This window comes from Cervus elaphus, chromosome 15, assembly GCF_910594005.1.
Source record: "Cervus elaphus chromosome 15, mCerEla1.1, whole genome shotgun sequence".
Classification (NCBI taxonomy): Eukaryota; Metazoa; Chordata; class Mammalia; order Artiodactyla; family Cervidae; genus Cervus; species Cervus elaphus.
This window is the reverse complement of record NC_057829.1, coordinates 80746517-80766943: the sequence shown is the minus strand read 5'-3', so window position 1 is coordinate 80766943 and position 20427 is coordinate 80746517. Positions and strand designations below refer to the sequence as shown.

At 40.3% G+C, this 20427-nt stretch overlaps 1 protein-coding gene across 4 annotated transcripts in view; it reads left to right on the top strand.

Annotated features, from left to right (window-relative positions):
* The first annotated feature begins 4379 nt into the window (after positions 1-4379).
* Positions 4380-20427, top strand: part of FAM204A (family with sequence similarity 204 member A) — a 32099-nt gene continuing 16051 nt past the window's right edge. The window contains exons 1-7 of one of the 4 annotated variants that reach the window (XM_043925628.1): positions 4386-4441; positions 4761-4982; positions 10502-10740; positions 11252-11339; positions 11466-11496; positions 11682-11781; positions 20305-20394. In XM_043925628.1, coding sequence (XP_043781563.1) covers positions 10507-10740; positions 11252-11339; positions 11466-11496; positions 11682-11781; positions 20305-20394 — 543 coding nt within the window. In that variant the 5' untranslated portion in view covers positions 4386-4441; positions 4761-4982; positions 10502-10506. Of the gene's footprint in view, positions 4983-10501; positions 10741-11251; positions 11340-11465; positions 11497-11681; positions 11782-20304; positions 20395-20427 lie in introns of all 4 variants that reach the window. The other 3 variants (XM_043925629.1, XM_043925630.1, XM_043925626.1) reach the window with 3 other exon arrangements.

Genomic DNA, 20427 nt, shown 5'->3' with positions numbered 1-20427 from the left:
TCATGGGAAATAGATGGGGAAACAGTGGAAACAGTAGCTGACTTTATTTTTTGGGGCTCCTAAATCACTGCAGATGGTGATTGCAGCCATGAAATTGAAAGACACTTACTCCTTGGAAGGAAAGTTATGACAAACCTAGACAGCATATTAAAAAGCAGAGACATTACTTTGTCAACAAAGGTCCATCTAGTCAAGGCTATGGTTTTTCCAGTAGTCATATATGGATGTGAGAGTTGGACTATAAAGAAAGCTGAGCGCCAAAGAATTGATGCTTTTGAACTGTGGTGTTGGAGAAGACTCTTGAGAGTCCCTTGGACTTCAAGGAGGTCCAACCAGTCCATCCTAAAGAAGATCAGTCCTGTGTGTTCATTGGAAGGACTGATGCCAAAGCTGAAAATTCCAATACTTTGGCCACCTCATGGGAAGAGCTGACTCATTTGAAAAGACCCTGATGCTGGGAAAGATTGAGGGCAGGAGGAGAAGGGGATGACAGAGGATGAGATGGTTGGATGGCATCACCGACTTGGACATGGGTTTGGGTAGACTCTGGCAGTTGGTGATGGACAGGGAGGCCTGGCGTGCTACGGTTCATGGGGTTGCAAAGAGTCGGACACGACTGAGCGACTGAACTGAACTGAACTGATTTGACCCTTGACTATATTTGTGACATTAGATCAGTTTCTTAAACTCTTGAAGCCTTAATTTCTTTTGTCTGTCAAATGGATACAATAATAACCACCTCTTGGGTTTATATGACATTAGTTACATGGGGTTGCTAAGAGTCGAAAACGACTGAGCAACTTCATTTTCACTTTTCACTTCCATGCATTGGAGAAGGAAATGGCAACCCACTCCAGTATTCTTGCCTGGAGAATCCCAGGGATGGCGGAGCCTGGTGGGCTGCCGTCTATGGGGTCACACAGAGTCGGACACGACTAAAGCCACTTAGCAGCAGCAGCAGCAGTTACATAATAGCAAGCACCCAGAAATGTTTCCCCTCCTATCTTCCTATGTACAACCAGCTGGACCAGAAGAATCTAAAAGTAAGGCATGATGAATAAAGAAACAGTACTTTTCTTTGGCAACATCCCATATTACAGAAATTTCCTTTCCTCAAATGTCAACTGTTGCTAATGTCATAGTGTTACTTGTTCAACATATTTTTGGAAGATTAACATTACCTAGAGATGCTTCAATTTGCAAGTTTAAAAAATCCAGACAGAGAAATTGTCATATGTTATCTAAAGTTCAGAACTCCCTTGATTCTATTCTTTTGCATAAGTCATTAGCCTAATTTTTCTTCAATGCAGAAAGAAGGGCACTTTATACAGATGCAAAGAACTGTTCTCTTTCTCAGTTTCAGCTAGAAGTACATTTATCATATGTTCAACAAAGTAGCATTCACTTTTTCCAACTGAGACGTATTTAAGGGACTTCAATATATTTGGGAAAATTTTCATCAGAGATTTAGCAGCTACCAAAAAAAGACCTCCACAATTAATCTTTTATAACATGAGTGTGACTTGTAATCTCTATGCTTAGGATAAATATTACTAAATATAAGGAAAAACAATTCATAAACTATAATATTTCTTGGCAAAGAAAAACTGCTTTATGATTTTTAAGATGTTTGAAAATTTAAGTGAAACTTACATGTTTGAAATTAGTGCCAGATGCAACACAATTCAAGCACAATTCTCTAGCTGAATCACATTCACTATGATTTAGTAAAAGAAATTCAATAATTCTGTATTTCATAGAAATCTCACAAAAACAAGTATTTCATTCACAAAATGCATGGTTTGGCAGGTTTCCAAAGTAGGAATTTGCTGGAGGGAAGGTAAATTTATTGATTAAAATAAATCAAATGACTGACAGCTCCTTTAGAAAACTGGCAAAATAATAATATTCAGAGACTGAAGGTCTTACAACCGAGACCAGAAGAAATGTCTGAGCTATTTACATGTATTATAGGAATTCAATAATGTCACAAGAGTAAGTTAATCAGATATTTGAACATTCTCAGATTAACATTGAGAACATTTTAAACTATGTATTTTGGGAGTAGGATTTTCCAAAAATCTTTGATATGAAATCGGTAGTTGTAAGTCTTTGGAGTACTTATAATTATATTCCCCATTTATCCTTTGCAGATTTATATGCACTAAATAATGAGTATTCTGTGATAGAATTTATATAGAAACAATCCAGACAGTTCTTAAACAGGCCGACAATACTTCCTTCCGATCCTTTGTCTCAGTTCTTCTCTCTCAGCATTTGTTATGGACCGATTGTTCCGGTACTCCTAAAATTCAAACACTAAAATGCTAAACCCAGGGTGGCTGTATTTGGAGATGGGGTGGTTAAATAACTGATTAAGGTTAAATGAGGTCATAAGGGTAGGGCCCTGATCCAATAGGATTAGTGTCCTCTTAAGAAGAAACACCAGAGAGCTCTTTCTGTCCTTTTTCCTTTCCTTACACAGTGCACAGAGATTTTATGAGCACACAGCAAGATGACTGCTGCCTACAAGCCAAGAGAAGAGGTATCAGAATGAAATCTACTTTGCTAGCACCTTCATCTTAGATGGCCCAACCTCCAGAACTATGAGATATAAAGTTTTGTTGTGTAAGCTATATAGGCTTCCCTGGTGGCTCAGTTGTAAAGAATCCACCTGCCAATGCAGGAGATGAGGGTTGCATCTCTGGGTCAGGAAGATCCCCTGGAGAAAGAAATGGCAATCCACTCCAGTATTCTTGCCTGGAACATCCCATGGACAGAGGAGTCTGGCAGGCTACAATCCACGGGGTCACAAAAGAGTCAGACAGGACTTAGTGACTAAATAACAACAACAAAGCTACTTAATTGTGATATTTTATTATGGCAACCCCGGCAGACTAAGATAGCAATTAGGAGGCTTAATGTACGAGCCAGAACAGAATTTTCCGACACACTCTCTCTTTAACTGCTAAACTTGTTTTCGTATCTGGTTACAGGGAAAACACTATTGAGAGTCTGGACACACTTGGCCTGGAGAGTTTCACACAGATCCTGGAATCATTCAGCCCTCTTCTATTCTAAAATAAGAGAATGTGAATGTAAGAAAGGGTCTTTGTAACCCAAGCTTGTCAATTCAGATTTTGCTATCATTCTGGGGTCATAGAAAACTACTCCATACACCTAGCACATCTCCTGGAAAACAATGGGAGTTAGGTTTAGCTCAGTTGCTCAGTCGTGTCCGCCTCTTTGCGACCGCATGAATCGCAGCAGGCCAGGCCTCCCTGTCCATCACAAACTCCCGGAGTTTACTCAAACTCATGCCCATTGAGTCGGTGATGCCATCCAGCCATCTCATCCTCTGTCATCCCCTTCTCCTCCTGCCCCCAATCCCTCCAAGCATCAGGGTCTTTTCCAATGAGGGGGTCAGGTAGTGGATAGTTAAGTATTAAACATCTGTTTATACTAAATCATGATATGTTATTTAGTGCCATACACAATTTTTACACAGTTTTGGAATACTTCAAAGGTATTATTGACAAGGTCAGTGACAATAACAACAAATAGCTGAAAGACTGGAAATGAATGGGGGCCAGGTAATGCCTGAAGGGGTTAATATGTATTTTGTTACATGATCGTTACAACACTAGAAAACAGAAATGTATTTTTATTATTACAGAACATTATTTCAGAGTATGAAAGCATTTCTAAAATAGTTCCACTCCCATCATGGTCATATGCTGTTTTATTTTCCTCATAGTTTTTTTTTTTTTTTTTTTTTTGGTTATTTCTTTTCCCCTTGCTTATTTTCCATGTTCCTCCCAACCCCCTTCTCAGAGCCTAAGTCAGTGGCTGCCAGGGAAAAGGAGCTCAATGAGTTTCTGGCCAAGGCCACACAGCGGGTCTGTAGCAGCTGCCACCATCACCAGATGCTAAGCGCCACGAGAGCAGGGCTAGAGACCATTTTGCTCTAAACAGAGGCTGGCACGGTGCCTGTTCAAAAAAATATGTATGGGGAGGGGGTGGGAAAGTAAGGAAGGGAGCGGGGGGATAGTTTGAATGAATGGAAACGTTCCCAGAAGGGTCTAGAGAGCTGCTGCAGCGAGTCTCGGTCTTTGCGGAATGAACTCAGTTTAAGGTCTCTGACAGCACTTTCCTCAGCACAGAGTACCAGAGTACAGCAGGGGATGGAAAAAGAACAAAGTCTTTAAGACGTCCAGAAGAAAGGAGAAAATGGCGAGAGAAAAGCAGAGGGGAAAAAAAGAAATAGAAAGAAATGATTTGCCCTTTTTCGTTTATTTAAAAGGCAAGGCAAGCGCGACCGGTTACCATGGCGACCCCAGGCCAGAACGGCCCCAGCCCATTGGCCGAGATGTCGGAGCCAATGAGAAGGCGCGATGTTGGCAGGTCTTAAGATGGCTGCCGGGCGGCACCGTCAGGACCGGTGAGTACTGCTGATTGCGAGGCTGGCTCTTGTGCTCCAAGGTGACGGGTTCAGGGAAGACCGGGTGCCAGGAGCGAGGGAGCAAGTGTGGGTGGCCTCACAGCCTCTCGGCCGAGCTCGTAAAGCCTTTGGTCAGGCCCGCCAAGCCTTTGACCGGGCCCGTGGGAACGTCGGCCGAACCGGCCCCCGCTTTGCTCTGACGCGGCGTCGCGGCGGAGTCCCAATCCTGTTGGTGGGAGAGGGGTTCTCCGTCCCACCCCGGCCGGAGTGAGACGGGATGAGAAGGCTTTCGACCCGGGAAACGCCCTCTTGTTTACAGTTGCCGTACCCGGAAACGAGCTGCAGTTGATGGGAGAGTCAGCAAGGTAAACATCCTACGTCAGAATCTGTGGTGCTTAGTTCTGTGCCGGGAGGGGATTCTTCCCATTTGGGCCTCGGAGTGTGGCCCCGCCGCAGGGGAGCCTGCAGAGTTCCGGGTGGTTCAGCCGCGCAGCGAAAGGTGTGCGTTTCTAGAGCCACCCCTCTTGCAGTCTTCCACCCTGTAAGTATTCTCACGGAGACATCCAGTTTTAAAATGGGCCTCGAACTATTGGCTACCTGTAAATCTTTCTTGCAGGGTCTTGACTCTCGGGGAATGTTTTCTAGCCCTAGGCTGAACAAGACACTCGCTTTGACATATGCATACGTGCAAAATGCTGCTAAATAGTTTATCTAGGTAATCGGATTGGTAACTTAATTCCGAAGTCAGGCCTGAGATTCAGTTGTATTTTCTGTTCCTTTTTGAGAAAACGGAGGACATTTATTTCATAAACGTGAATAGGGCATTTGCATTAATGTTAATGATAACATGCTTAGAAGTATTTCAGTTAAGTAATTAATGCCCAGTCACAGAAACTGATTATTGTGTAAATTATTTAACAGGATCTTTATGCTGGTAGGTGGTGATTTACGATTTCTGTAAGATTTAAGTTCAGATCAGACAAGATTTTCCGTTTTCTGTGATTATTTCTAATTGAATACAAAATTTGGGAAATAAGGTAACTTCATTCAGTAAAAATGGAATTGAAAGTCTGGAATATGAGAGTCAGGGGACATTTACCCATAAACTGCTTAGTTGAGTTTTGATTATAAGCTGTTACCTGGACTTCAGAAAATGTGATATTATTACCCAGGCCTGTATTCAATTTGGTATAGCATTTTTGTATAGCTTTCTGCCCTTAAAAAGTGAGAAATAAATTTCTTCTTGATCAAATTTTAACAGAATTACAGGCTGGAGATATTCTTCAGACCCACTCTCAAATCTTTGTCACCAAGAATATAATACTACTTAAACTCTGCACTCTAAAGAGTTTTGAGTTACAGAGTTCTATTTTTCTAAGATTAGTGGATCACCAATCATTGGATGAGTCTGTTGCCGCATCTGTAAAAGGGGTTTAGATAATAATTCCTAGTGGAAGGGTCATTGTGAGGGTTAAGGGTAAAACAGTGCCTGTCACATTGTTTGCATGCCATTTATAGCAATGACCTGGTTTGTTTTTCCTTTTGGTTCTGTTTCTTCTGTCACAGGGGGGTTTCTTTCCCTTTCGCTGGAACACCTTTTAGGTGTTTTCTCTGAAGTGCAGGGTCTTACCGAAAACTTGCAAGCTTGGCTGTGGTGGCTGGGTTAGGAGAGAAACCTGATCTTCTGGGGTGTTGGGGTTTAATTAGTATTGTTCTGACTGAGAGAGAATGGAGTGTTACATTAAAGAATGAGGTGATTCTGGGCATTTGGGCACACATAATATTAAGATCCATAAAAAGGCATATTAGAGCCTCTAGACGTCTCAGAGATTTGATCAAACCCTTCATGTTTTAGGTTAAGGGTGAAGACCCAGAAGATGCAGTAGCTTTTCCACAGTTATGTTGTTCAGGACTAGAAACCCATCTTCTGACTTCTAAAACTGTTCTCTTTCCCTGCTCTACCGCTGGCTCCCAGTCCTTTCACAACCTAGAATCTCATTTATTGTAATTTGATATCTCCATGGATACTGTATTTTGAAATATTGCCTCTACTAAATTATACCCATTTAATTTGTGTTTTTTCCTTTTTAGTAAAACTCAGGCCTTTAGCTACCAATCAGATGAATGAAAATGTGGTGAACAATAATGTTTCATTGAATTTAAGTTTCCTAACCTAAAGGTGTTTCCTAACCTAAATATTGTTTGAGGGAAAATGAAATATGTTGGGCTTTTTGAGTATTGAAATTAGCTTAGAAATCTCCATTACTATCTTCATAAAACTTTGAAAAACACTTAGCTGAGGAACTGCTGAGCTGTGTCATATTCTTCTAGATACACTGTCATCTGCCCAGGTGTGCTAAGTAGTAGCTGTGCTTGATTTCCAAGGGCAAAAGAAAGCCCAGCCATTCAGACTAGGATGTGACATAAATGTTTTTGTTCATCATAAATCATGTCAACCCTGGACTGCATAGCATACACAGAATTTTTCTTTGTAGAATAACTGTGGATTGGGAAGAATCTTCACTCCAGCAGTACAGAGTATGTGAAATGGAGAAGCTGATATTCAAAATCGCAGAGAATAGGGGGATTCTGAATGATTCACATCTTCTTTGGGGCTGAATGATTAAAGTATTTGACTTACAGGCTAAAAACATGAAAGTCAATATATCAACACATGGACTGTTACATAGACTTGACTATAATCTACACTACAAAAACTTCTTTCTTGGTCTCTGGTATGTGATGTTTCTTGAGAATGGCTGAGTAATGCCCACATTTGAAGGGTTATCTGCTTTAAAATGAAAGAGTGCACTCTGAAAGGTATGAGATGAGAGATGCTTCAAAGAACTAGAGAATCAGAATCCAGAGCAACCCAAACAGAAGTAACAGGAGGCCTAATGGGACCAACTGGTACTGTAGTACAATTGGAAATGTATAAATAACATGCGTATGCTTTGACTAGAAAGACAGTGTTTTTGAATCTAAGCCCAAAACAAGTCACAAAGCAGCCACTCCATATTGGCTGATTTGCAGTCAGAGCTGCTGCTCAGATGGGCAGCCTCACTTTGCAGGCTGCTCAGTTAACTGTCCGTGTTTGTCAGTGGCCACCAAGTTATCCTGCTATTTGTGTGTGTGTGTATGTTATGGTCACAGGAGAATGGCACATCACTTTAAAGATATTTAGGGATTAAGTTCAGAAACATGTCTTATTTGATTTTTACCTTTTATGGATTTGGACGTAGAGTCCACTTTTTAAAAATTATTTTAATTTTTCCCCCACCATGGGCATACACAGGGAGTTATCATACTAGCCAATAGCCTGCTGAGGACAGTTCTTAGTGCCACATCAGCAAGAACTTATTAAACATATATGAAGTTGAAGAAGTCCAAAAGTGATCAGAAATGATTAAGGGCTGATGAAGAAAGGCGTGTCCTCTCCATGGCTACTAGCCCTGCTTCCCAAGGTGAAGCCCCTTGGGGTGCCCAGAGCATAGACTTACCCTGTGAAGATACTGCAGTGGCCCAGTGGAAGAACTGTGCCCATCTGAGCTGCCACAACTGAAGTCTGGGCTGAGTGATACTTGGCTGCTGATGAGCAGAAGCTTGCCATTTGTATAAGAATGTTGGTTCCATGAGGGTGGGCATTTTTGCCCATTCTGTATACTGCTGTTTCTATGTCTTGAAGAGTGCCTGGCACACAGTGGATATGCAGAAGATGCTGTGGACAGGGAGAAGAAACAGTGGCTCCAAACCATAGAACCCCCAATTAGTTCTAAGAAAGCTAACTCTGAAACTTGTTACCATCCGTAAGGCCTAAAATGGATAGTGAGTCTGAAGGTGTATTATATGCCAGTGGCAAAGTCATGGTACAGCAGATTATCACAGCCTTCCTCCTGCTTCGCAGAAGAGTAGAAATGTTTTTATTAATAGCTCCACACCTGTTTTTCTATATTGGCTTATTATACGTCATGTCTTTTGTGCTAACAGTATCTCAATACTACCTCCACTCCAACTTTTAAAATCCTCAGTCCAGATTTAGGGATGGATTCAGGTTTCTCCAGTGGCTCAGTGGTAAAGAATCTGCCTACAGTGAAGGAGAGGTGGGGAAGATCCCCCTGGAGGAGGAAATGGCAACCCACTCCAGAAAAGTCTGAACTTCAGGCAGTCCAACTGCCTGAAAAGTCCCATGGACAGAGGAGCCTGATAGGCTACAGTCCGTGGGGTTGCAGAGTTGGGCATGACTGAGCAACTAAGCACGCATACACATAGCAGGTTTTATAGGGCTTGGAATTTATGTAATTTGAGTCCTCTTTAAAAGAAGGAATACAGATTCAAAATACAAAATCAGGTATAGTGCTTTGGAAGAACTTACGCAAAAGACAGGCCTTGAAGCTTAGGTTCAGTCTTCCTGGTAATTTGCTTCTGATTTTATTGCTCCATTCAGAAAACCAGACATCAGTGTTTTTAATTGAAAGTTCATGTCAGACTGTGGAAATCAGGGAGTTAAATGACTTTTTATCAATTACTAAATGAATTCATCTCAAACATTAGAAATTTCAAAACTTCCTTATATAGATGCTGCCACCCATAATAGAAGTGATAAAAATGCAGTACATGGCCACAGAAATAAATGATAATGGCACAAAGAAGCGGTCATTGATCAAGTCCCCAGAACCTCCTGAACACTGTGTAGAGTGTTTAAGTAGCTTACCTCATTTCATTCTGAGAATAACCCTGTGTGCAGGGTAATTAGCCCCATATTACAGATGAAAACACAGGGTCAGAGGTGTTAAAAATGACTTCCTCAGAATTACAGTTAGAGTAGTTAGATGTTAGAAATCTTCCTCTGAAACAACCAAAACAGTGTTTTGGTGAAGATGCTTTACAGAGAGCCAGCAGCTGATGAGACGACCCAAACTGTGAAAAGTGAGAGCTGATTCTTTGGACTTGGGAGGAGGTCGTTAAAAGTGATCAGGAATCCATTGTTCAGAGTATGCAAAATGCCATGATACTTTGTCTCAGAGACAGTGCTGGTGGTTTTCTTATACTCCGTTAACACAATAGAGGGCAGAAAGATAGCGAAAAAGATTTCCACCCTTCCGTTTTATTCCTTCAGTTGATGGTAAATCATGAGCAGAACAACCAGCTTCTCTAGTCTAGGGATCTTTTAAATGAACTAGTTTTGGCTTATTGTGTATGCTAAACTAGACTGTGCCATGGAGATTAAGAGTGAAATGTACTCAATTACCATAATTTTAGAAAATGATTACAACTTCAGTTTTTAAAAATTATTTTTATTAGACTTAACAATAGTTAATGATTCTCTCTACCAAGGAGCTGTGTAACTAATGATAAAAGTCACCCCGAATTTGTTTTCCGAATACAGTCTTGTTACTTTAAAAAGCTATACGTTTTTGTTAATTTGTGAAGATTATACTCCATTTAGTATTATTTTAACAAGCAGTGTAAAATGTAAAACTGGGCCATCCTTTTTACCACCATACTTTTCTCAAACTGCTTGCACAGCTTAAACATTTTCCTTTGTGTAATTGTTTTCCTCCTCCATAGATAGTAAGTCCCCTGAAGTTTTATACGTTCAAATACAGGCGAGAAATCCAATTTTATTTTCTTCTCTAATTGTTACAGCTTGAAATATTAGTGTTATAATTCTTAAATTACCTCCAGTGTATATTGTTAGGCTTTTAACATTCTTGAACTATGAATGCTTTTACTGAATTTCCTGTCTTTTTTGGACAAAATTATTCATGTATTAGAGGATCAAGATTTTGTTGTCATTAAGTCATTCAGCTGTAGGTGTGTCTTGTAACAGACTTACTTAAACTACCTTACACTTCTAAAAAATTTATATAAGCAAAATATTTAAATTATTTTGATATGGAGGGTATATCCTGCTTTATACCAATTTTTAAAAAGTATAAATGGACTTTCTCCAAACCATTGGTATAATTATTAAATTCCTGGTATATCTTTTAATGGTTTTAAAATTCTTTCCATGTCTACTTTGTATATCTTAATTCATTTTTTTTCCCCCTCGAGCAGAAAAGATGTGGAGTGGGCTGCTACCTCCTGGCCTAAATGAAAGTGATGTTGAATTGAGTTCTGACGATGATACCACATTAGAGAGCTCTGAACTTAACTCACAAGAGGGCAAAGAAGATGGGACCTTTAAAAAGACAGAGGCCGTAGACGTTCCTCCAGACGGACCAGACGCTGAAGCAGAGGCAAATATAAATGCGTGTGCAGAGTGTCCGTCTGGGATTCCCTTGAATATGTGGAACGTAGGTTTTCTCTCACATGTTCTCACTGAAGTCTGTGCCTGTGTCTCTGCCAGGGTCAGAATGTGTGTGTTCTTGGTGGGTAACGGGTAGGAAAGATTGATTCTGAATGATTTTATTGCTCTCTGTGTCTGTGGCCAGCTCATTGGTCACTCGGCATTCATTTTTGTTTTCTTTTTCATAAAAAGAGGAAGGAAAAAAAACATTTAGTAGGATTAACTACTTTGCTTAACACAATACGTGAGGAGTTTCAGTCTTAATCTGTTACAAAGTCTATGAGTCATTGACTTTTACCCCTAAATTACCGGATTGACTTGTTTGGAAATAAATGAGGATAATTCAGGTTGTAAAAGTCTCAGACAATAGAGCATCTTAAGAACTAAACTACTTTCATTATATTTGTATTTTTATAAAAGTTAAGAATATAGTTTTTATTGACATGTCATTTTTCAGATGTATACTTTGCTTCAAAACATATTTGCTCTTTTTTTTTTTTTTTTTTGCTTTTATGTAGAAATTTCAAGAATTGCATAAAAAGCATTCTGAGCAGAAAACCTCAGCTTCTAGATCCGAAAAGAAAAAAAGAAAACGCTCCAGAAAAGGTGTTTTAATTCAGGTTAATTGTCAATAGTGTTAAATTGTGACCAGTTGGACTTAACAATTTTTAATAACCATCATTTTGAAATAACCAAATGCTTAGGTATTGATACTTTGTGAATTCTTTTCAGGTAAATTGAAGAATGAAGAAGAATCTCATAGGTAGGTGGAATTTAAAATATCTGTCTGTCCTAGACAGTATTGTAGAACTTGTACAAATAGTTGAATTACCTCTGAAACCTAAGAAGTAGTTGATGTAATATAATTGTAGTAACAAATTAAAAACAGTAAATGTAAAAATGAGTACATTTTGTGTGAAAGCTAAGTTATTGTCTATCTTTTTACAGTGAACAGTCTTCAAGTGAAACCCAGTGGAAGGAGCTTACCCAGTATTTTGGAGTCAATGAGAGGTTTGACCCACCTGTTAAAAGGAAAAAAGTTGAAAAGGTAAGATCTTTTTTATTGCATTTTCTATTCGCCAGTGGGAACTGTTTGTAATTAGTCTTACCTAAGGTATTTCTCCTCATTGATTCATTCAGTGAAGAAGTTAATGTGTGCAGGATGCTAGGTAAACTAGCAAATACATAGTTACAAATCATTTTTTAAAACTGTTTAAAAAGAAACAGGGTATTGTGAAGAAATTAATATGGAGGCCCCACGTTAGCTGAGTGGTCTTTGAAGGCCTGTCTCACTAAGCCTGAAGGATGGCAGGGAGCCATCTGTGTAAGACCCACTAGTGTAGAGGTGATAACCTGGGTAAAGATCCTGCTGGGGAGGAAGGGCCGTCATGGGACATGGGAGTAGCAGTGAGGAGGTCATCCTGGCTGGGTGGCGTCAGCGAGGAGAACGTGAATGGCCAAAGATTAGACTGGAGAAGCAGGCAGGCAGGGAGCAAACTGTGCAGGACCTTAAAGGACGCAGTAAAGAACTGGGTTTTGGTCACGATGCAGTTGAGAACCATTCAAGGGATTTATGTGAACGGAGTGACGTGATTACAGTTATGTTTGAAAAGATTGCATCTTACATCGAAGATGGACCTTGGAGCAGCAAAAGCAGATGGGAACAGTTAAGAGACTCAGCTAGACATGAGATGATGGGAGCTTGAGTGAGAATGGTGCTGCTGAAGGTAGACGAGAGCATGGGTTTGAGGTACACTGTAGAAGTAGAATGGACAGTATTTGCCTCTGGATTGCTTATGAAGTGGTGGGGAGATTGGAATTAGGAGGATGGGAGAGAACCATTCAGGGTTTTACTTAAGCAGTGGTGTGAATAGCCACATTGATAACAACGATGAGAAAGCTTTGAAGGGGAGATTTAGAGTGAGGCCTATCCAAAGTTCATTTCGGGGCATGGGTGGTATCAGTAAGCAGAATAGAGTAGACCACTGGTAAGATGAGGCAGGAGCTTGGAGGAGAGTCTGAGTCTCGAGATGCATGCTTGGGCAGTTGCCGGTCTATAGATGGTGTTAATATTTGGTAGAGGCTAGAATGAATGAGTAACTTACACATTTATCTCAGGGAATGTTGACAGACTTCAGGAGCATGGAAATTGAGCTCTGGGCTGGAATGGAGGTACAGAGGCCTCTTGGTTAAAGCCCAAGGATATTGTGTCTTGCATATACGGACAGGATCATTGCTGTATACTACTGTATGTACATAGATATTGTTACTGTTTTCTGGTTCATCAGTATTTCTTGTGAAAAACTGCTTGATTTTTAAACCCATTATTGGGGTTTAAAATTGGGTGCCTCATTGAGGGCACATGCATTAAAGAACTGGCACAACAGAGTTTTTACATGTGAACTGTTGATTCCAACTTTGCCAAGAATTCTTGCCACCTAGTCCATTGAACACTGGGGAATTGGTACCAGGATCACCTTGTACTGCAAATAATTAGAGATGTTGAGCAATCTCCTTTTCCCAAATGTTCAAGCAGGTACAGAAATGCTAAATTTCTTACAGAAATCACTGGTTAGAGCTGAAGCTAAAACCCAGACTTTGTTCCACCATTCTCAGTTCTCCAGCTTCACCACCCAAAAGGCTGATGAGCGTTTTAACGTGATTGCTGTGCTCTGGACGACTGTGATTCTGCTCTGCCGGGCTGGGAGGAGGGATCTTGTGGGGAGGATGCTCTTGACTGTGACAGACCTGCTCCAAAGCTTGAGGGAGGAGGCTCATGCTGACAGCAGTGGTCCCCAGGCCGTCTCTGGCCCACCTGCTTTAGAGTCCTAACTGCTGACTAGATTGTTATTTTGAGGGAAAAATGTTAATTAAAAAAAATTATATTTTATTTTACTGCCATGATGCATGCAAGTAGGCTCTTAGTTCCCTAACCAGGGATCAAACCTGGGACCCTGCAGTGAAAGCGCCAAGTCCGAACCTCTGGACCACCAGGGAATTCCCAGAAATGGTGAAATACTGGTTCTCATCAGAAATATTTTTTAAAAGTTGTGCTTGTGAATTAGGTGGTCTTTGATCTTCAGTTGTTTATAATATTTGTTATGTTTTCTCATAACTATATTGTAAGTCACTCAGTCATGTCTGACTCTTTGCAACTCCATGGACTGTAGCCTGCCAGGCTCCTCTGTCCATGGGATTTTCCAGGCAAGAAAGGGTTGCCATTCCCTTCTCCAAGGGGTCTTCCTGACCTCAGAATTGAACCTGGGTCTCCTGCACTGCAGGCAGATTCTTTATCGTCTGAGCCACCAGTGAATCCTGTATTTACTTTAGAATATCTAAATTGTTTCTTAGTGAAGTTAAAGCCATAAAATTCAGTATTTTAGCCTTTTCAAAAAATAGAAATTTTGAGAGTATTTTTTACAGTCTGTCTGTATTAGAATATTATTTCCCTACATGTATGACGTTGTACCTTCTTGATAATTGGCAAGATATGGCTAAGTTATTCTTTGTCTAAAGTTTGGAATTCGTGAAGAGTAACTTTAATAAAGGATACTAGGATTCCTTGTGCAAAGTCTTTTGTACAGCTCAGTTTTAAGAGCTAGTGTTCTGTTTCACATTGTATATTAGATGTATTCTAGAAAACAGTGATAAGTCAAACTCCATTTTAAAAAGAAATTTCTGTTTAAGGGAATACTGCTGTAAATCCTTTTATAAATACTCACGGATCTGTTTTAAGTTTGGATTTTCTTAACAGCAGCGTTTCTCTGTATAAGTGATATCTGACTAAGAAAGTCGTGGCATCTCCTGAACAAGGAAACTGATGCTGGCCAGGCTAGTATTGCCCAGGATGTTGCCAGCACTTAACATTCTATTAGTAAGTGTAAGCATAAGAGTAAAGGAAGGATTCAGTGAAGCCAGATGATTTCATATTCTCTTGGTGAAAAATGAAAGTTAAGTCGCTCAGTCGTGTCTGACTCTTTGCAACCCCATGGACTGTAGCCAACCAGGCTCCTCTGTCCATGGGATTCTCCAGGCAAGAATACTGGAGTGGATTGCCATTTCCTTCTCCAGGGGATCTTCCTGATCCAGGGATCGAACCCAGGTCTCCTGCATTGCAGGCAGATGCTTTAACCTCTGAGCCACCAGGGAAGCCCAATTTTCTTGGTAGTTCAGCTTAATTGCATGCCAGCAGGTTCACACTTATTCTTTGGATCACTGTTTTCCATGCCCCCTTGGGCTATCATGCCAGTCTCTACCATGAGTCCAACAGAGTAAATAGACAGTAAAAGATGTCCACTTTGGAGACACCAAAATAAAAGCTAAGAATAAATGTCAGTCCACCAGATAATAGCTACTGGCTGAGAAATCTAGAGAGGATCATGAAAATCCCTGATGCAGTTTGGACAAAACCAGCATGGATTTCTGGTCCATTATTTTACTTCTCAGGAGCAAAGGTTGATCTGTTACCATATTAGCAACCCTTTTTAGTCCCCTTTTCACTCAGTCACTCAACTCTCAAGAATGGTAAAATGAAACGAACTTGTTAAGTCTGTTGTGTGATCCATCTTTGTTATTCTTTTCTCCCCCACCCCCCTTTACTGGAACACTGCCAGACTATTGAAACTGTTGCTCAACCAAGGGTGTGTGTTTACAACACTGCTGTCACCTGCTTCCCTGACAACGCACAGAGGCTTATATTTTAAAACACAATCTCCCTAATGTATAGAGCTGTTTTGAAAGTGTTCTTATATTAAATACAGGTATAATCGTGTTTCTGGCAGCAGTTCTGGGTCTTACAAAACTTCTGTAATCGTAACATAATTAATGTTGAATCTATGTGGGAATTTCTTTAGAATAAATTTTACTCATTAATTTCATTATAAATGCCTCAAGCATTCTTTAGTTGCATCAATTTGATTAGTCAGCAGTCATCTTTGGGAGTAGTTTTATGTCTACTTAATGGGTACTTTTTGGCAAGAAAAACCAAAGGTGCGTTTAATAATTTGTAGAATGACTGCACGAGGTCTGTGATAACTTTTGTTTGTGAGAGGAAGCTGCTGGTGTACTGTGTGCCTATTTTCAAACTTGTTTTTTTAGAAGAATACTTTTTCTTACTAGGCTCTCACATGGAGATCCGGTACACAGATCATAGGCTGGCTGCCTGGAGTGGTAGGGAGTCGGGTGGCTGGTGGTGGGAATGTAGAGGTACCCGATGTTCCTCTGGTATCAGGTACAGAGTTTTCTCTCTTGATCTTTATGTGATCCCTGTTGGGTGGGTTAATACCTACCAGCTATTATTCTCATAATACAGATGAAGCAACTGAAGCCCAGCATGATTTGTCTAAGAAAACAGAGCAGGTTGAAAAGGAAAATGGTCCCAAATCTAGATTCTTTTGAAGTAATAGTATTTAGTTTTACTTTGTTTTTTATTTGCTGAGTGTGTCTTATCTTTTTTGTGACCCCATGGACTGTAACCTGGCAGGCTTCTCTGTCCATGGGATATTCCAGGCAAGAATACTGGAGTGGGTTGTCATTTTTTTCTCCAGGGGATCTTTTCTGACTTGATTCAAATAGTTCAAGTGTGTGTGATTTATATGTAAAAGTAACAACACTTAATTCTTTTTTTTCTTCCTCCTTTATGGAGAGAGTTACCTAATTTTTTCCCTAGATATTTAGATCTGATCATAGAGCAGCAAACTTGAGTGGACATTTCATTTGTATTAAGGTTTAAAAGTTGAATGTATTATCTGATTGAATATTCAGTAGCAAAATATCTGTAGAAATGCATTATGTTACAGTTTGACCTAAACAGTTTTAATCGGTATATTAAAAGAGATTTTACTACACACATAGGGACGGTTAATCCTTAATGTTAAGCCTAGTACCAGTAAATTTCTTAGATTCTTACAGTACTACTGCCTTGATATCTGTAATAAAACTGTTAGTTAGCGGTCACTTATTGCCTCATGGGAACCTGTCAGATACTGGCCTTAGAAGATTTTCCACCTGTGACCAATTTGCCATCCCTAAGTTTGTCTGTACTGAGATATATCTTAAGCTAAATTCTGGGTCCTGCCAGAGGCATCTTAGGAGCACACTGAGGCCTTAATCATCAATCCTGTCCCCATCAGTCCTGAATATTCATTGGAAGGACTGATGTTGAAGTTGAAATTCCAGTACTTTGGCCACCTAATGCAAAGAGCTGACTCATTTGAGAAGACTCTGATGCTGGGAAAGATTGAAGGCGGGAGGAGGAGGGGACGACAGAGGATGAGATGGTTGGATGGCATCACTGACTCAGTGGACATAAGTTTGAGTAAACTCCGGGAGTTGGTGATGGACAGGGAGGCCTGGCGTGCTGCAGTCCATGGGGTCGCAAAGAGTTGGACACGACTGAGCTGACTGACGGACGGACTGAGGCCCTGCTGAGGATCAGCAGTGCTTCTGTGCGTCCTGCTACTCCTGCGGTGTGAAAGAGGTTTCTGGTAAAGGTTACTCGGGGGTCCAGCTTATGACTTGGACAAAGCCTTACTACTCAAATCTTAGTTCATGAGATGACTGACTGACTCAAAGTTGAAATCTTGGGTCTTATACTTGTGTCTGAGCCCTTGACTAACTGTAATGAGGTCTGTAGTTATATAGAGGTGAACCTTCTCTTTAATGGTATCCTGATAGATATAATGTGAATACCTTATTTATTGAGTGACTACTGTTCTAAAAACTTTGCTAGGTATCCTATTTTTTGCCTGTACTGTAACTGCAAAGTATGTGGTGATATTCTCATTTTACAGGTGAGAGAACTGCAGCCTGTAGAGGTTTAGGAACAAAACTCAGGGTTTCTTGGCCAGTAGGTAGAGGAGCTGGGATTTGAATCCAGGTTTAACCTCCGCCACTATGTTCTTTGTAAACTGTTGTTAGCTTTTGGTCTTAAGGTGATAGAAATGTTTGACCTCAGGGTTTTTATTATTATTTAAGCATTTTGAAAATATTTGGAATGTTACTATCTTCTTATAGAAGCAAAGAGTCTGGGTGTGCATATGGAAGCAGAAAATTTTCAAAGCCAAAAGAAGCTGTTATATTTTACTTAAATAAATTGCTTAAAAAGAAAAAGAAAAGAAAAGAGAAAACGGGGAAGAAAAAAAGCAAAGTCATATCTAGTGAAACTTTATTGATATTAAAAAAAAAAAAAAACTCCTAAAAGAGCTAAAAACAAAGTTGAACATGTAAGGGGAATTCTGGAATTTTATTTCCAGGGGAGAATTTTGGTCGTCCGTGCTGCTTTTCTGATTTTCTCTAAGGAAACTGAAGCTTGTGAGTTAAGTACCTCCTTTGCCTAGTGCTGTCCTCGCCTTCTCTGACTTCCGGCCCAGTGCTCTTCTGCTATATCAGAGGCTGGTTGGAATGGCTCGGGGAATGGGAGTTCATTGATAGTAGAGAGATTTGTAATTTTAGCTCATTTATTTTTCAGTGAAAATTATACCAATCAGCTCAGCAGTTCATATAAGTTTCCAGAAAAAGGGAATGTTCTTGTTTTCCGTTTTGGGGACTTTCACTGTAATCTGTGTCTCCATGGTAACCAAAGGGAGTTAAGTTGATGGATTTCTAGGCCTCACCCCCAGAGTTTTCTGATTCAGATTTGCATTTTTAACAAGTTCTCAAGTAGTGCTGACGCTGCTGGTTCAGACTTGAACTTTGAGAACTTAAGGCTTAGAGTCTAGTTTGAAAAGGTTATTCATGAGTTGCAGGCCTGAAGGGAGGAGAGGAGACTCAGGATGGGGCTGAAGGACTGTGAGAATAAATATGATGGTGCTAGAGTATGGGGTCCAAATGAAGCGATAGGTTCACTTTCTCTGAGGACTCGAGGTAAGTGGAAGGACAGAATCTTGTGTTTGGAGAGAATTCTAGATTGTAAAGCTCTTATGTGACCTAGAGCAAGTGTATTCAAAGGTTCCAGGAGATAAAGAACTTGTGCCTGAGTGTAACCCAGTATACGCCTTCTTTCTTTGAAGAAGTCTGATTGTCCTCATCAAACCTTACCCATCCGCTTCTAATAAAAAATCAACTAGGCAAACCTATGCATAGTCATGTAGTTGATTTGCATTCTGGCACAAGCTCAGTTCACAGACTGTCATCATTTGCAGACTTGAACTGGAACATAGACCACACTTGTAGAGTCCCTGACTCGAGTGTAGGGTGGGGGTGGGGGGGACTATTATTTAGTGGCCCCAGAAGATGAAGGATGTTGGAAGAGTGAGTCCAGGATGTTGTTTCGGTCATCAAGAGAAGAAATCTGCAGCAATACAAAAAAAGAAATTTCTGGAGACTGGTGGATGATCACAAGACCAGGATGGAAAAAGGACAGTAGAGCAGCATGGCCTGGGCTCAGAGACTCGGAGAGGCTCCTGAATGACACTCTGAAGCTCCAGTCCAGAGCGAGGGAAAAACTGCATCGTCCTCCAGGCCTGGGTGGGGTGAAGGATTGGTCAGAAGGGACAGTCTTCACTTAATATAGGTGTCGTCAGCAGCCTCCTTGGTCTTTGCTTCCTAGTCTTTTTAGGCGTGGGCGTTTTTAGAGTCTTGTTTCAACAAAGGCTCCATGGGAGTGAAGTTTCTCTTATAATCAAGCAGTACTCTGATGGAAGAGACATTGCTTGGACTTCTTTTATTAGGTTAAGTAGGGAGAAGTCTATTAACCAAAAATGAGATAAGCCATTGGGATAAACTTTTCTTCTAAGAAACATATATTAGACTATCTCTTTAAAAAATTTGTATTTTCTTTGGTAACTATTTCTACAAACCAAAACTCATTTATTTAAGTCTAACAAGTATCTTTTCATAGGGTATGGTACATCCTACCAAGTCTGTTTGGTAATCCCATGAAAATTTTAATTATGACTTCATGAAGTATCTTCAGCTAGTAAATAGCATTTCCATAGGAAAGTAAAATATAACTTTCCTCCTGTGTTTAATATCCAGCTTAATACCCGTAGTCAGAGACTAGGAGGGGCTGGTGAATGCAAGTATGGGCAGTAGAGAAAGAGGCAGAGGAAAAGGGTGGTTTAGAACATGGGCTCTGGGCAAATCTATTAATAGATTCATGTGATGGCTTAACACTTAACAGACTCTGTGACTTGGATAAATTGATGAGTCCAAACTTCTGTTTCCTTGTGTTCAAAACAGGATAACAGTTTTATTTCATCCAATTGTTATATGGATTAAATGAGCTTTCTTATAGTGAGAAAGGGTGTGCTATATAATAAGCATGCCATAATTTCAAGCTTATTATTATTAACATATTGTTATCAAGGGAAAGTTTAGTCCTTAGGATCACAGAAATGTGGATTTGCATTTCCTTCTTAATTCAATTAAGTCTGACCCTGGATAAGTCAGTTATTATTGCTGATTCACTTTCTCGTCAGTAAATGGGGGTAGCAACTACCATTGCGGTCATTGTAGGAATGAAGTAGTCTAAGTACATAATGTGTTTGGTGTGGTCCCGTGACATAGTCTTTACTAGCAAGGGTTTGCCTTTCTTTCCTGCCTCTAAGTTTGAGATTTCTTTTCTTTCTAGTCGGGACTTGAAAAGAGGATAGACCAAGCTGTGGAAGAGTGGAACGTTGAGAAGGCTGAGGAACTCAGCAACCAGCTAGCTACTCGAGAGGTGAGTCAGCCCCACCATGACGCTCTGCTGTGC